Below are 14264 nucleotides of genomic sequence, written 5' to 3'. Positions count from 1 at the left end.
CCGGGCCTGGTGCTGCCTGACCTGGATCGGACCCTGGGCCACTGCAGAGGCCGCTCAGCCCCGGGGCCTTTGCAACCTAAGTACGAGGTGTCTGCCCTGTGCCGCGCACTGCAGTTCTGTGTTATTCCTTTAACTCTCGTCGCAGCTTCGCTGCCCTTTCACAGCTAAAAATGCCAAGGCTCAGAGCGGATTGTAACTTGCCCAGGTCACACGGCTAGTGAGCAGATGAGACTGCAGGAGGGGAGAGCTCCGCCACCGCCACGCAGGGAACCGAGGACTTGCCAAGATGACAGCATCATCTTTGGAGTCCCGCTGCCCTGCGCGGGAAGTCAGACTCAGCAAGTCCTGTGACCTGAGGCTGCTGACTTACACTGAGCCTCTTTTGTCTATAAAACAGGGTCCTCGTGATTCAGACCACACGAGGGTGTCCTGAGGATTAGGGCTTGGGCTGCTGAGGATGGGCATCTGTGCTGCTGGGGCCGCATTCCCAAGCCCGCCTGCCAGCTGCTGCCAGGCTGAGTGCTCTCGGGGCTCAGGGCCACCAGGGGGCGGGGACGCTGAAGAGCCCTCGTGCCCCAGCAGATGCCACTCGAGGGCTCCCTCGCCCACCGGCCGCACCCGTCCAGCTCACCTTGCAGTTGCAGCCCAGGTGGTAGCGGTAGTTGAGCCCCTTGCGCTGGGAGAGGGTGAGTTGGTCCCACCGCTCCACAAAGTTGCAGAGCCCCGTGTACATCTTGCCGTCATAGACGCGGCCTGCAGGAGAGACACCGTGCACTGTCCACAGCTGGGGAGGACAGCGGCTCCGCCCCGTGTGTCCAGCACCGCACGTCACCCTCCTGACCCCTGCTGGCGGGAACTGTGGCCCATCTCCCCGGAGACAGTGAAGCTGGGACCAGCAGGTCCGCTCATGGGGTTGTGGTTTCCCCTTTGCAGCACTGAGCGCCTAGTGGCAGGTCACTCAAAAGGGCGGGGAGCCCACCCCCTTGCACTTACAGGAAAGCTGAGGGCTCACAAAGCCAGGAGGCCCGCAGGGCCAGGGCCAAGTGAGGGCCGGAGCTGGGGCCCTGCCGGCAGGACAGGCCCAGAGGCACGCCTCACCTGTCAGCAGGTACTGGTACTTGTTGACCTCCAGCTTCAGGCCGCAGAGGCTCTCTGACGCCTCCGTGTGGATGTACTGCACATGCGGCATCTTGGTGAAGCCTCGGTACATCTGTGGGCAGAGGGAGGGCTTTGTGAGAGGAGCCCGCCTGCAGCTCGCCACCACCCTCCCTGAGGGAGCCAGGCTCGCCTGTTTGCCTCCGAGCCCTCGGGAGGCCCTGCCTCTCTTCCCGCCAGGCGCCTCCCGTCCGTCTGAGGCAGCCCATCCCAGCCGCCCCTCAGCACACCCCCAGCTGCAGTCCTCAAATCCCAGCACATTTCCTGAAATCCAGAGAAGCCACTGTGGAAAGATCTCCCATGCCTCGCTCACCTCGGGCCACAGGCCACCCAAGGAGCTTGTCTGAGGCCACAAAGCCAGTAAGCGGCAGAGCTGAGTCACAACCTGGGGACCAGGGGTCCCTGCTCCTAACCACTGCCCTGCTCCGTGTCCCCTGCAGCCTGGGAAGCTAGGGCCAGCAGAGACCATTTCTGTCTCCAGCCCTGGTGGCTCCATTCTGGGTCTGCTCACAGTCCTGGCGTAACAGTGACAAGTAACGTGCAGGCCCTGATCTGCCAAGGCGGCAGTTTGACCTCGTGAGCCAGGAGGGTGGAGCGGCACCTAGATGTGGCCTAGGCCTCAGAGGACACAGGCCCTGGTCCGCTGGTGGTCTCTGGGCTGTCCCATGGGTTTATAGCAGGGCACAGCCTTCTCGAGTTCCTGGCATGCGTTGTTAATTTGCCTGTGCTAATTAGCACAGAGTGGACATCACCTGGGCTGTGTCTCATCCACGCCTGCATCTGGGCTGCTGGGTGGTTTCCTCCCTTGTCTTCTAAGTGGCAGCTGCTAGAGGGGCCCCCTTGGGCATCGCGAAGCTGTCTGCGGGACCCATGGAGTGGGGGCCTCGGCCTCGCTTAAGGGGCGCTGGCCTTGCTTCCACCTCCGGGGAGGCTGGGGGTGGTTTCAGAGCCCCGGCCCCAGAACATTCTGGGCTCCCCCGTAAGGAAGGGTGCTGAGGCTCCCAAGCCCAACTGGGGTGCAGAATGGGGGATCTCACCACAGCCAACAATTGGCCTCTGGAAAGTTACTCAACCATCTGGTCCCCAGTGAAATGAATGGCTTGGGATTCACAGAGCAGCCAGTGTGCTGAAAAGTTAGCTTAAAACTACTTAGCCTCAGACTCAGCGGGGCAGGAGGGGAGGGCTGGGGCCGGCATGGCCTGTGCTCCTCACCCGTCCAGGTCAGGCTCCCGAGCAAGCAGGTGCTTCTCTGGCAGCAGACTGCATGCCTCGGGCTCCCTTCTTGGTGGTATCTGCACAAAGTGCCAGGAAGCTTGCCTCCCTGGGGAGGGGACACACCATGTAGGGGACGTCTCTGAACCCGGGCCCCCATGCATTTGCTGTGAAGAAGCTGACAGCTGTGGCGTGCCACCCCAGGTATTTCCTGCGTGCCCACAGAGACAGCACGGCTCTCCCTGGGTGCATGTGGAGAACTCCCTAAACCCACAACTGACTCTTATCTACAAGCCACTGCAGGCTTGGGGACATTGAGTACGAGCCTGAGACACCCCGGCACGGTCCGCCTCTGACAGTGGCTGCTCCTGGGCAGAGCACGTGACAGTGAAGCAGGTCCCGCTCAGGCTCGGGAGGAGGAGGGCCGTTCCCTGGCCCTGGGGTCACAGAGCTTCCAGCTGGAGGAGACCTGCTAAGGCTCATTTAATCACTCAGAGCACCAAGGGTGGGGCCGGCGACTGCACAGTCAGCACTGCCCACACAGGTGACTAGGACATGCTCCCTGGGATCCTCCGGGGACCAGCTGGGACATCGTGTCCCCACGTGCTGTCCCCTGCGGCCCGCCTGACAGCATGTCTCCACTGCACAAACAACAGCTCCTGGCGGAGTGGCGGCTTTCCCATGGCCCTGATGGGAGATAAGGCCCCACAGATTAGGGCAGCCAGTTCTAGAAACTTCCATCACCTCTACAGCACAGCCCAGGGCCGAGCCTAGCTAATCTCCACACCTGGTTTGTGACACGGGTCCTCTCCACCCTTCCACGGAGCACCCCCAGGGGCACCCCAGGGCCTGCCTGGGAGAGGTCAGGGCTGCGGGGCAGGCAGATGGGCGCACCTGCCGTCAGCTCCTCTGAGTCCCTCCAGTCCCGCTGTGGGAAGCCCTCCTTGGACTTCCTGGGGCAGGCACTCCAATTCCCCGGAAAGAAGCCCCTGGGCTGGGGCCAAAGCTCTTCCCTGCTCAGGCCGAACTTCCCCACACAGACGTTCCTGAGACAGACTGCAGGCCGCTGCAGCTCCAGGCCGAGCTGCTGGGCTCCACACTAGCAAGCCAGGCCACCCTCTTCTCCCTCCCTGGGGAGCCAGATATAGGCAGGGCGAGGGGCAGCCCCCCAAGCAGGTAGAAGCCAGGTTGGCCACCACCCCTCAGTCGCCTCCGGGGGACCCCGCCAGAGGATCGGGTTTGGGCTTTCCAGCCGCAGGATCTTGACCGTGGGGCCACCCTGCAAGTCTCAGCACCTCCTGGTGAGATCAAGGGTGAAGGACCCATTTCTGAGCGCAGTGTGAGCACCAAGCCTGCGAAGGCTCATGAGAAGGGCAAGGAGCAGCCTCGGTCAATGGTCCTGGAGCTCTGTGCGCCCTCACCAGCGTCATCTCTGGTGCCCAGCTGGGCTCCCCTGCTAGCTAGCGGGCCTTCTCCGGCTTGCAGGCAGGTGGCCGCTTAAGACAGATGGGCACTGAGCAGCTCCATGGTCCAAACACTGAGTCTAGGGATAGCAGGAAGCCAGGGATCGTGTGCCAAACACACGGGGTTGGCACCAGTCCGCCCTCAACAAAACCCACAGCTCTGGACCTCTTCGAAGGAGAAGGCCGAGTCTGTACCTGCCAGGCAGGACCATGGTAGAGGCTGCCACTGGGGAATGGGGTGCCGTGTGTGGATGGGAGGCAGATGTCATCTGTCCTCTAAACGACCACCACTGGCTGGGGGAGGGGACACTGCACACAGGAGCCCCCAGTCAGGAGGGAAGCCAAGACAGTGCCAGGACCCCTGCCCTGGCTTCCCTGTCCTCCCTCGGGGGCTGAGTGTGCAGGAACAGCTGTGAGGAGCCAGACGTGTTCTCGGCCTCCGCTGTGGTCCAGTGGGCCCTGGCATTCCCCGCCGCTGCCAGAGGTTGCAAGGTGGGTTTGGGGTGGCTGCTGCTCCTGCTGGCTCCTTCCCCGCCCACACTTCCCCCTCCAGGGCCACGAAGACATGAGCTGTCTCATGACCGACTCGGTGGCCAGGGGCAGCCGGCCAGGGCTGACTCTGGATGTTACATAACCCTGCAGACCCTGTGCGCAGAATGGGATCCACTGCAGCAGGTTCCATCGAATCAGTGCTTTGAGCCTGCAGCCCCAGTGTGGACCAGAGAGACCAGGAGGTCGGCCTCGGGAGAACCCGGTCCCCAGAGCATGCCGGGCCCATCCTATGGCCAGGGACACCCTGGGAGCAGTGAGGGGCAGGGCTGAGTTCCCTGCGGCTGGGTAACCCCGTCTTGGACATCACTTAGTCCCACTTGTGTCTCCTTTCCCAACCTGACCGCTGTGTTAGGAAGGGCACCTTGCCGGCAGCCCCTTGGCTCCCACACACAGCCCTGAACGTAGGGAGGCGCAAAAGATGTGGTGGACACAAACCTAAGTGTGTTCTGCAGCACTGGCCACTGGCCCTACTTGGCAGCGGCACTGCCTGAGTCTGAGGCACTGGGCACACCTGCGCCAGATGCCCTGGGGTGCCCGGCCCAGCCCTGCACAGCTAAGGGGCAGCAAGACTGAGGCGGCTCGGCAGGGGCATGGAGAGGACAGAGTCCACGGGCTCCCTTCCTGTGCCTCCCAGAGGATCTGTGCTCGGTGAGTGTTTAACACTGCAAACACACTTAGTGACACACTTAGTGCACGTCCGGCTGGAATGCAGGAAGCAGGTCAGAAGCGGAGGCCACAGTGTGGCAGGTTTCCTGCCCGGGAGGGGCTCCCCCGGGGACCAGGCCCATGGCTCAGCACAGGCTCCGTGGCCACCCTGCGGCCTCGGACACAGCACAAGACCAGGGCACGGTGGAGCACAGACGCACTCACCCGCAAGGGCCTGAGGCCGTGTGGCCCAGCGCCCTCATTTTACAGTTACAGTTGTGTTGATGGAGGCAGGGAAGGGCAGGGTCTCCACCCGAGCCCAGGGTCCTGGTAACCGGCGCCCTGACCCCGCCACCACCCGGCTCTGCGAGGGGAGCAGCCCCACTCACAGGACTCACCTTCATCTGCTTGACGGTGTAGATCATGGTGCCGAAGGGCCCCTCCTTCACCAGCTTCTTGGCCACCACCTTGGCGCGGATCACTGCGGAACAGGACAGATGCGGCGGAGGTCAGCAGCCTGAGCAGCAAGCCTGGGCCGCGCCCCCCGCGCCCACTGGCACCCTCCGTGGTGCTTACAGCAGAGGAGCCTGGGAGGGCAGCGCCCGGAGCCCCGGCCCTGACCCAGATGTAGTTCACCAGGGTTAAGTGAGGGAGCAGGAGCACCTCGGCCAGACGCCCTGCGCCCTGTTCCGCACGCCTCAGCTGCCTGCCAGGCTGCGTCACGCCCGGGTCACAGGGACGCGTGCAGGCCGAGGGTGAAGCCACTGCCTCTGTAGACTTCGTTCCCTCCGCTCCTCTGGGCAGAGGGGTCGCCTCAGAGTCAACCGAGGCGGTGACCTCTCCAGCACTGCGGGAAGCACCCAAGAGCGCACATTCGGGGTGCAGGACGGGGCTGGGTGTGGACACTGCAGCGGCAGAGGCCATGCCGTGGCTCAGTGAAAGTGACCTAATGACCGGGGGGACTGTGGCTGTGTAGGGCGGCCTGCGGGGCTGGCCCTAGCGCTGTCTCCAGCCGCTCTCTGTCCGCCTCGACACGGAGAGACGCGAGAGACCGCTCCCTGGCTCCAGCCACGTTCTGAGGAGAATCTCAGAAAACGCATGTCAAGCAGAAGACCCTCCACACGTGCACACACGCACGCACACATGCACACACGTCTGTCTCGCAGCTCCGCGACCCCGCTGCCCATGTCCACGTTTCCCCGTGCTCTGACTCTGATCTGATCTTGAGTCGGGCCCAGTTCCCGGTCCGCTGCTTCCTCCCAGCTGACCGGCACCCCCCTTGGGTCATCGTGAGGCCACCTCTGTGGGTCCACAGCCCCTCCACAGCAGCCGCTGGCCGAGCTCTCTAAGGGCGAGAGGCTGCAGGACCCCGGGCCGTGTCACTCCTGCATCTACCTCAGTGCCTGACTATGGCAGCCTCCTCACAGCAGCCTGGGCCAGAGGTAACCAAGGCGGCGTCTGCCCTGAGAACAGCAGATCCACCCTGTCCTGGCTCCAGCGCGGGTCCACTTGACTCAGATGTTCCTTAAGCCATCCTGTCCCACAAAGCTGGGTACATCTAGAAGCTTCTGCCCATAGAAACAGTCAGCTCCTTGCTGACCCTGACAGGGCCCGGACTTGGAAGCTCTCCTCTGAGCACAGTGTAGGGTAACAAAGGTTTTGTCACAGGAAGCGACAGTGGGGTCAGCCTCCCACCATCCCTGCACCCCAGCCCTTTCCTGCTAGTCTCTTGGGCTTTCTTCCCCTTCCTCTCATGTGGCTTAGACATGCTGTCCTCGTCAGCAGTGGCCCAGCGACACAGCCTGGCTCTGGGGCCTGGACCTGTGGGTTCCAATCCTAGTCCTGGTGTGCTGTGACACTGGATCCCTAAACCTCTCCAGGCCTGGGCTTCCTCATCTGTAAAATGCGACTGATGCCAACAAGCAGCTCTGAAGGTTGCTATGAGGGCTGAGGAAGGGCACCTCCCAGCCCACGCCCCTGCCAGAGAGCTGCTAGCATCCCACCGAGTCCTGACTTCCGCTGGCCCCTGTCCACACTGCAGCACCGTAGCCTCAGCCTGGGCATCCCCCTCAAGTCGGGGAAGGCGAGCTCATCCGGGTATCCTGGCCCGCAGAACCACAGTGGGAGGAAGTGGGGAGCCGAGAGGAAGTGGTCGGAACAGGTGCACAGGTGTCTGGGGTGCGGGGGACCTGCCCGATCTCAGGCACCGTAGTCCGTTCGTCACCCGTGCACAGCCGAGTGGCCTTGAGGACCAGGTGATGTCACAGTGCATGTAGCCCAGGAAGGCGCAGGCCACGGCCCGGTGCAGGGGCCACAGCCGTGCCTTCCTTACAAATACAAAGCCTCGCCAACCCGAGCCAGCCCGAGCCCCCTGTTGCGTGCATGAGTTCACACCTGCATTTGTTCCCGCTTCTCTGCAACTCAGACACAGGCTGTTCTATACTTTCCCGTTGGCCAGAGTGTCCTGGTGTTCCCGGGCCTGGGGGCTACGGGGGACCAGGGCGAGAGAGGTCAGAGCCCCGGCCCAGCAGCCCGCAGCTTCTCCCTGGCTCTGCAGATGCCCCCTGGACCAGACAGGGCCATGCACTGTGTTCCCAGCGCCCTCCAGCAGCTGAGCTGGCTCAGTGGGAAGCAAGCTGCTGTCTGGAACGAGGACCCAGGCAGCAGAAGTGTTCGGCAGCAGCAGCTCCCATGGCCACAGCTGGCCCGCGGGTCCTGGGATGGCCCATGCGCCGCCCCTCAGGATGCTGTGAGGGGCACAGGGCCCCAGGAGCTGACCCGGCAGCCCCCTCTCCCATCCCCACTGGCAGTCGGGTCCAGGGGCCGGGAGCCGGGCAGCCAGTGTGGATCCCCCCTCTGGTACACACTGAGTCCAGCCCCGTTTCTGCTCGCGTCACCCGTGTGAGAGCCAGCAGCTCTGCCCGACCCTACAGCAATCCGTGGGAGCCCAGCCGTGGCCTCCAGGACAGGGCAGCACAGAGGCTCCAGGTCGCCAGGGCTCTGCATTTCTGCCGGCCTCTCTCGCTGCCCACCGCCAGCCCCTGGCCCCACCAACTTCTCCACCCTGCGTCTGAGTCCAGAACGTCCAGCCACGCACACCCATGCACACACACACTCGCACATGCTCGCACACGCACCTTCGGACTCTACCAGAATCCCCAGCCCCCTCGAGCCACGGGCGACTGCGTTTCTTCAGCACAGCTTTCATAAAACCCACAGACCCACAGGAAGGCTTCCGCCACCCCGGGAGACCCAGCTCATCAGGCTGATCAAGCCAGACAGCGAACACGCAGCATCTCGGGGCAGGAAGCAGGCAGTGCTGCGATCCTTAAATCGCTCATGGGGAAGACGGCAAGGGGCCCGAGAGCAGGCCAGACGCGACTCCCTGCGCTGAGGGTCTCGGCGTCCCCTCTAGGTCTCTGTGGGTCACCACAACCCAGAACGCCCTCAGGAAGACTCAGAAGCGGGGGTCAGACCAAGAGGAGCAGGTGACGCCGGCAGTGGTGAAGTCGCTGCCCGTCTCGGACCTGAGCTCCGCCTCCGAGCCCACACTCGTGGGGCGAGCTGCCACCTCCTGGGCCCCGGCCAGGTCCCAGTGGCCCTTGCATCCCCACTGCACCCTGATCAGCGCCACCCGGACCACTGCGACTCCCAAGCTCCTGCAGCGCCGACCCAGTGGCCTGACCTTCGCCTCACCTCACCCAGGTCGACTCGGCTCCCCAAGGCCTGCCAGCGTCTAGCGCAGCGTCTGTGTTCAGCGCTGACCCTGGCCTCCCTTGCTGGACGGCTCCATCGGGAGGTGCCAGCGCCCTCCGCTGCCTCCCCTGGCCCGGGGCTCTCTGACCCGCTCCTGACGTCCCTCCCCCACCCCGCGTCCCTCCACACCCTCCCCAGTTCATCTGACACTGTACAGAGTCGTGTGCCTGTTGACTGTCTCTCCCCAGGAGGATGTAAGCTTCACAAGGCAGGTTCTTTCTCATCCTTTTTTTTTTTTTTTTTTTTTGCAGTACTGGAGGTTGAACCCAGGGGCACTGTACCCTGAGCTACATCTCCAACCCCTTTTATTTTTTATTTTGAGAAAAGGGCTCTACAAGTTTCCCAGGCTGGGCTCAAATGAACCCAAGATCCTTCTGCCTCAGCCTCCTGAGTAGCTGGTACTGCTCACCCAGCTACTAGGCAGTTCTTTACTGTATCAATCACTCTACCCGGAGCAACCAAAGGTGCCTGGCATGTAACAGGACTTGATTTACTTTTGCTGAGTAAATGCAGCCAAATGTGATTTGATATAGTTAGCGTCACACGTGGCGGGAGATGAAAACCGGATAAGTTACTGTCTCGTGCAAACTTTGGGAGCAACTGCATCTTCCTGGCCTTGCTCGGTACACATGGGACAAGGGGAGTCTCGGCGGTGGGGTCAGAGGAACATCTGCGGGTCTGTCGTGCATGGGGCCCTGGCCTTGGCTCCAGGAATTCCAAGATCCATGAGGCCTGGAACTCGAACTCAGGGCCTTAGGCGAGAGGCTGCCCTGAGGCAGTGTGAGGTGTGGTGAAAGGGACAGGGCCAGCACCAGGGGCAGGGGCATCAGAGCCCTGCAGGTGACTGGGGACCTGGAGGTGACCCTCGCGTCAGGTCCAGGAAGCAGAGTCAGAACCAGCCAGGCAGGGGTGGCTGGGAAAGCAGCTCCCGCAGAGCCGGGCCAGGCCAGTTCCTGCCTCCTGCCCCAGCAGGCTCTTCCTGCATGCCTGCCCCGAAGGGCCTCGCCGTCCCTTTCAAAGCCCTCTGTTGACGTCCACGCCAAGGCCAGATGCACTCCCCATCAAGATAAGCCGTCTCCAGTTCAAAGCCCGTCCTGACTAACTCTTTCCGTTCAGTAAAAATATGAATCTTGCTTTTATTTAAGCAGGTTTTTTGGCAAGAAATGAACGCCGGTGGCTAAAAATAAATGCAAATACACACACACTCAGAGAAGCTGGAAAGCTGAAGGTCATTTCAGCCCAAGTTTCCATTGCAGGGAACACTGTGCAGGCCAGGAGGACACGAGACTCCCCGCCTTCCCAGGCTCCCGAGCTGCCCCGTGCGGTCCTGCCGCCCCGGCCTGGAAATGGGTCGGGCTCACTCCTGGGGACACAGGGTGACTTTCCCCCAGCCAGGCCAGGACACACTGGGCCACTGAGGTCTGCTGTGCAGGAGATGCAGGGCCAGAGAGGGAGGGAGAGGACACAGGCCAGAAGCCAAATGGCCTGGGGCCTGGAAACACCCAAAAGGAGCACAACAGACTGGGCACCCCAGGCCCACTTGCTCGCGTGTTCTAAGCGATGACCTCAGTGTTAAAGTATTAAAAGGGAAGATGTAAGCGCCTTGCCTAGGCCTCTGCTCAGGTTGGGGTTAACGTGTTTAGGTTCTAATCTGACCGCTGCTGCCGCCGGCCGGCTGTCTGTGCCACCTGGGCCGCCAGCAATTGGGAGATGACATGGGTCACTGAGCCCGGGGCGGGTGGAGGCCCAGGGCTGGTGGTGCTGGGATGCAGGCAGCGCACCCCAGGAGCAGGGACCCTGCTTCTGAGCAGGGGCAGCGCTGCTTTGCTGGTAGGAAGACCCTAACCCACCTGAAGCATTAGCCGGCCAGGCGGCCGAGGGCAGAGGTGGGAAAGGGGTCCTGCCCACAGGGATCCCGCTTCTGAGAATACGCAGGCTGTTCTGACCAGTGAACAGAAGGAGGCCGTCTCCGTGCAGCTCCTCAGGCCCCACCTGCACACACCTGTCCTGTGCGGACCCGGCCTCGGCAAAGGTGACTCCTCCCCTGACCTGCCCTTCTCTCCTGGCGCGGCTGGAGCCTCTCCAGCGCCCCGGTCACAGAGGCAGGGCCCACCCGGACAGAGCCCCTTGCAGCGCCCGGACCGTGCAGGGCTCCCAGATGCCCGCTGAGTGAAGGAGTGAGGCTGGGGAGGGACCCGAGGTACAGGACAGGGGCATGTGGGGGTGGTGACGTGCGAGGCACCCTGTCCCCAAATAGTGAAGATTCACACCCAGAGGGGGCCACCAAGACATGGGCCACCAAGCCCCTGGGTGGGGCGCCACCACTGCGCTCCTGGGCCCTGCACTGCCCTGTCCAACACAGGGCTGCACGCACCTCTGGCTCGTTCCATTCTGCTGTCATCCTCCTCCTGGGATTCACGTACCCAGAAGGACTTAAGGACCCTGTGCCACGTCCCAGAAACACGGTCACAGCGGGCACACAGGCTGCAATCCTGAACCTCCCTGCCCCGTGGAGCGGGAGGCCGGGTGGCTGCAGGCCAGGGTTGCAGAGGCCACAGCTGGCAGGGGTGGCCAGGTGGAGCTGCGATAGACATGTGTGGACAGCGGCATCAGGTCAGAACTGAGCTCTGGGAAGTCACTGGAGCTGGGGACAGAGTCGGTCTGGGGCGGGGGCTTGTGGTCGAGGAAGGAGCAGGAGCCAGGCCTGGAGACCAAAGGGTCGTCAGAGTGGGGTGGGAGACCCTGGAGGCGGGCACCGCACGTCCGATGTCACCTGCCTCTGTCTCTGCTCCGGGGGCTCCGCTCCCAGAGGCCATTAGCGGGCAGAGAAAGCCCCGGAGTCCACGTGGGCCTTGCACCCACCGTGTCCAGCCACAGCGGCCCCTGACTCGTGTCCCTCTGCCACTGTCCCTCCACACTGCCTTCCCCAGGGCCCTCAGCAGGGCACGGGGACCAGGAGGCGCCCCCACTCACGGTGACCGTGGGGAACTGAACAGCAGCCTGGTCCCCCGCAGCCCCTACGAGCGGAGCCCAGAGAAGCACAGCGCCACCCACGGCTCAGCGCAGCCTCGCGTCGGTCATCTGTGCCCGGAAACTGGCAGCGGCTCAGGAGCCATGCGGCCCTCACTGTTCTCCCTATCGGGATCCTGGCCGCTGGGTGAGCAGGGCCCCACCCAGCCCTGCAGACACCACAGAGGCAGCGCCCTCCATCCACTGTTTCTGGGCTGAGACACCAGACACTGAACCTCCCGTGCTGCTGGCTTTGAAAACCATCGAGGCTTCCCTGTCACTAACACGCACAAGCTGCAGCCAGGAAGGCCCCAAGTCGCAGGCAGCCCTGGCCCAGCTCTCAGACTCTCCCTCCCACTGCCACCAGGACCCCAGGGCAGGGCCCTCGGACAGAGGTGAGAGAAGAACAGGCCCAGGCCGCAGCCTAGAAGCCCCATGCAGAGTCTCCGCATGGCCAGCACTGAGGGCCAACGCAAGATGAGGCTTGAAGGCCTTTTCAGGAGGCTGGTATCTGTTTCAAAGAGAAACATCAGGCGAAGCAGGCCAGCTGCCGCCCTGCTGGGTGGGGGCAAGGCAGGACTGTAGAGCCGTGGAAGGTGAAAGCCCAGCCTGGCCACCAGTGTGATTCATGACGAGGGGGAGGGCAAAGTGCTCTGGTGCCGTCCTCTCATTCATTTAGAAAATACTTCCGATGGGCCAGACACCACCGCATGACAGACACACCTTGCAAATAGCTGATGTAATCCTTATAATCCCAGCTGCTTGGGAGGCTGAAGCAGGACAATTCCAAGTTCAAGACCAGCCTAGGCAACTTTGTGACTTAGTGAAACCCTGTCTCAAAATTTTAAAAAGGGCGGGGATGTAGCTTAATGTGAAGGGTCCTAGGTTTAATTCCCAGCAGACTGCACACATGTGCTACACACACACACACTCACACTCACACAAGAACTTGCAAGAAATATAACATTATTTCCATTAGACACAGAGGAAAGTAAGAAACTTGTCCCAGGCCGCACCGCAGGAATTCAGTCCAAACATCCACAGAGCTGATCAGATCAGAGAGCTGATGGCCTCTCCACTGCCGGACATCTGACACCTCTGAAGCAGCCAGCCACGGAGTGCGATGCCCCGGCGTCGGAGGCAAGGGAGTTCCCGGCCAAGTCAGCAGAGGACTCTCCAGAGCCCTCGGGCGGGCCGCTGGTACGGCCATGCCGACCAACCTCAAGTGACGCCCAGACTTGTCAGGGTGAGGCCACACCCAGGTGGGCCCGGATCTGAGAATCTGACCACAGCTCCGCTGCTGTGCCACCCGCCGTCCACAGCACGGGCCCTGCCCTTGTCCCCCCCACACCTCCGGGCAGTGACCATGCGACCCTGTCCCCCAGGAAGCTCAGAGGAGGCAGGGGCTCGGCTGGTTCCTGCAGCGCAACCTAGCCACTGCTTCTTCCAACTGCAGCAGCAGTGAAAGGCGCGCTCTGTGCACCAGGACTCGCAAGGGCCCAGCATCACTGTGCCGAACACTGTCACGGGACCTTCGCCTTGGCCCTGCCTCCGGGACCTCCTCCCAGCCACTGCCATCTTGGGCCAACACAAGATGGGCTATTTGAAGAGCACATGGCTGTTCCCTAAGTCACCTCTGGGATAAGTACTGTCAGGGATGTTGCTGGTACTTTGACACCTAGGACATGGTTCTTGGTCCTCTTGGTTTGGTTCCCAGCCCTTAGCTCTCTCATCTCTGACCCAGGGCCTGGATGCAAATTCCCAGAATCAGTGATCAGTGTACAAAGCAGAGAGAGACATCCTCTTCCCAATTCGAGGGTGACTGGTGGTTTTCAACTCAAACCTCTCATGCTCCATTAAAAACCAAGAGCTCGGAGCAGTCACATGAAGTGTTACCACGATAAAGCCAAGCTCAGAAAGAAACAGCTCCCAGAGTTTCGCAAACAGACTCTGCTTCCAACTTCTGATGTGACTCAGGAACTCTGCCCGCTGTACTGAACAACTGTGCTCGTCTCACTGTGGAAACAGAGGGTACTGCACTGGAAGTACTGAGCAGCAGCAGAGCCATGGGCTGGATCCTCCCCCAGTTCCTGCACCCATACTCCAAGGGAGTTGACAACTCAGTCCCTTCCCAGCACCCTCCCTTCCACAGGTCCAAGAAGCTGGACCTGACACAGCTAAGCTCCTCCCCAACCCAAGGCGCTGAGTCTGTTTTACTGGGAGCTTCAGTTTCTGAGTCATGCACAATCCCGGCTTCTGCCTTCTTTTCATCGGCGAGTCCAAGGGTCCCGTTCCCCTTGCTCTCCACAGCGACAACTCTGAAGAGCTGATCAGACCTAAGCAGGTAATCGGGACACTGCAGGTGCCCTCCTCCGGCCTTGCCTTAAAGGTCCTTCTCTGCCTGCCCTGTCTGGATGATTTGAGGTTGCCAACACGGGGACAGAAACGAATTCGGAGTCGGCCCTCACCAGC

At 62.1% G+C, this 14264-nt stretch overlaps 2 protein-coding genes across 6 annotated transcripts in view; one reads left to right on the top strand and one right to left on the bottom strand.

Moving 5' to 3' along the window:
• Positions 1-14264, top strand: part of Syn3 (synapsin III) — a 312905-nt gene that overhangs the window by 116841 nt on the left and 181800 nt on the right. The gene's annotated exons all lie outside the window — the stretch shown is intronic.
• The window catches only part of Timp3 (TIMP metallopeptidase inhibitor 3), a 41001-nt gene that overhangs the window by 3774 nt on the left and 22963 nt on the right, over positions 1-14264 (bottom strand). Inside the window, exons 2-4 of the mRNA XM_004844777.4 lie at positions 5426-5508; positions 1099-1210; positions 632-753 (exon numbers count right to left, since the gene is read on the bottom strand). Of these exons, the coding sequence (XP_004844834.1) occupies positions 632-753; positions 1099-1210; positions 5426-5508 (317 nt within the window). The remainder of the gene's footprint in view (positions 1-631; positions 754-1098; positions 1211-5425; positions 5509-14264) is intronic.

The sequence above is a fragment of the Heterocephalus glaber genome, unplaced genomic scaffold, assembly GCF_053883595.1.
Source record: "Heterocephalus glaber isolate CG9 unplaced genomic scaffold, H.glaber_assembly_v1.0 deba00001572, whole genome shotgun sequence".
NCBI lineage: Eukaryota > Metazoa > Chordata > Mammalia > Rodentia > Bathyergidae > Heterocephalus > Heterocephalus glaber.
This window is presented reverse-complemented; position numbering and strand designations above follow the sequence as displayed.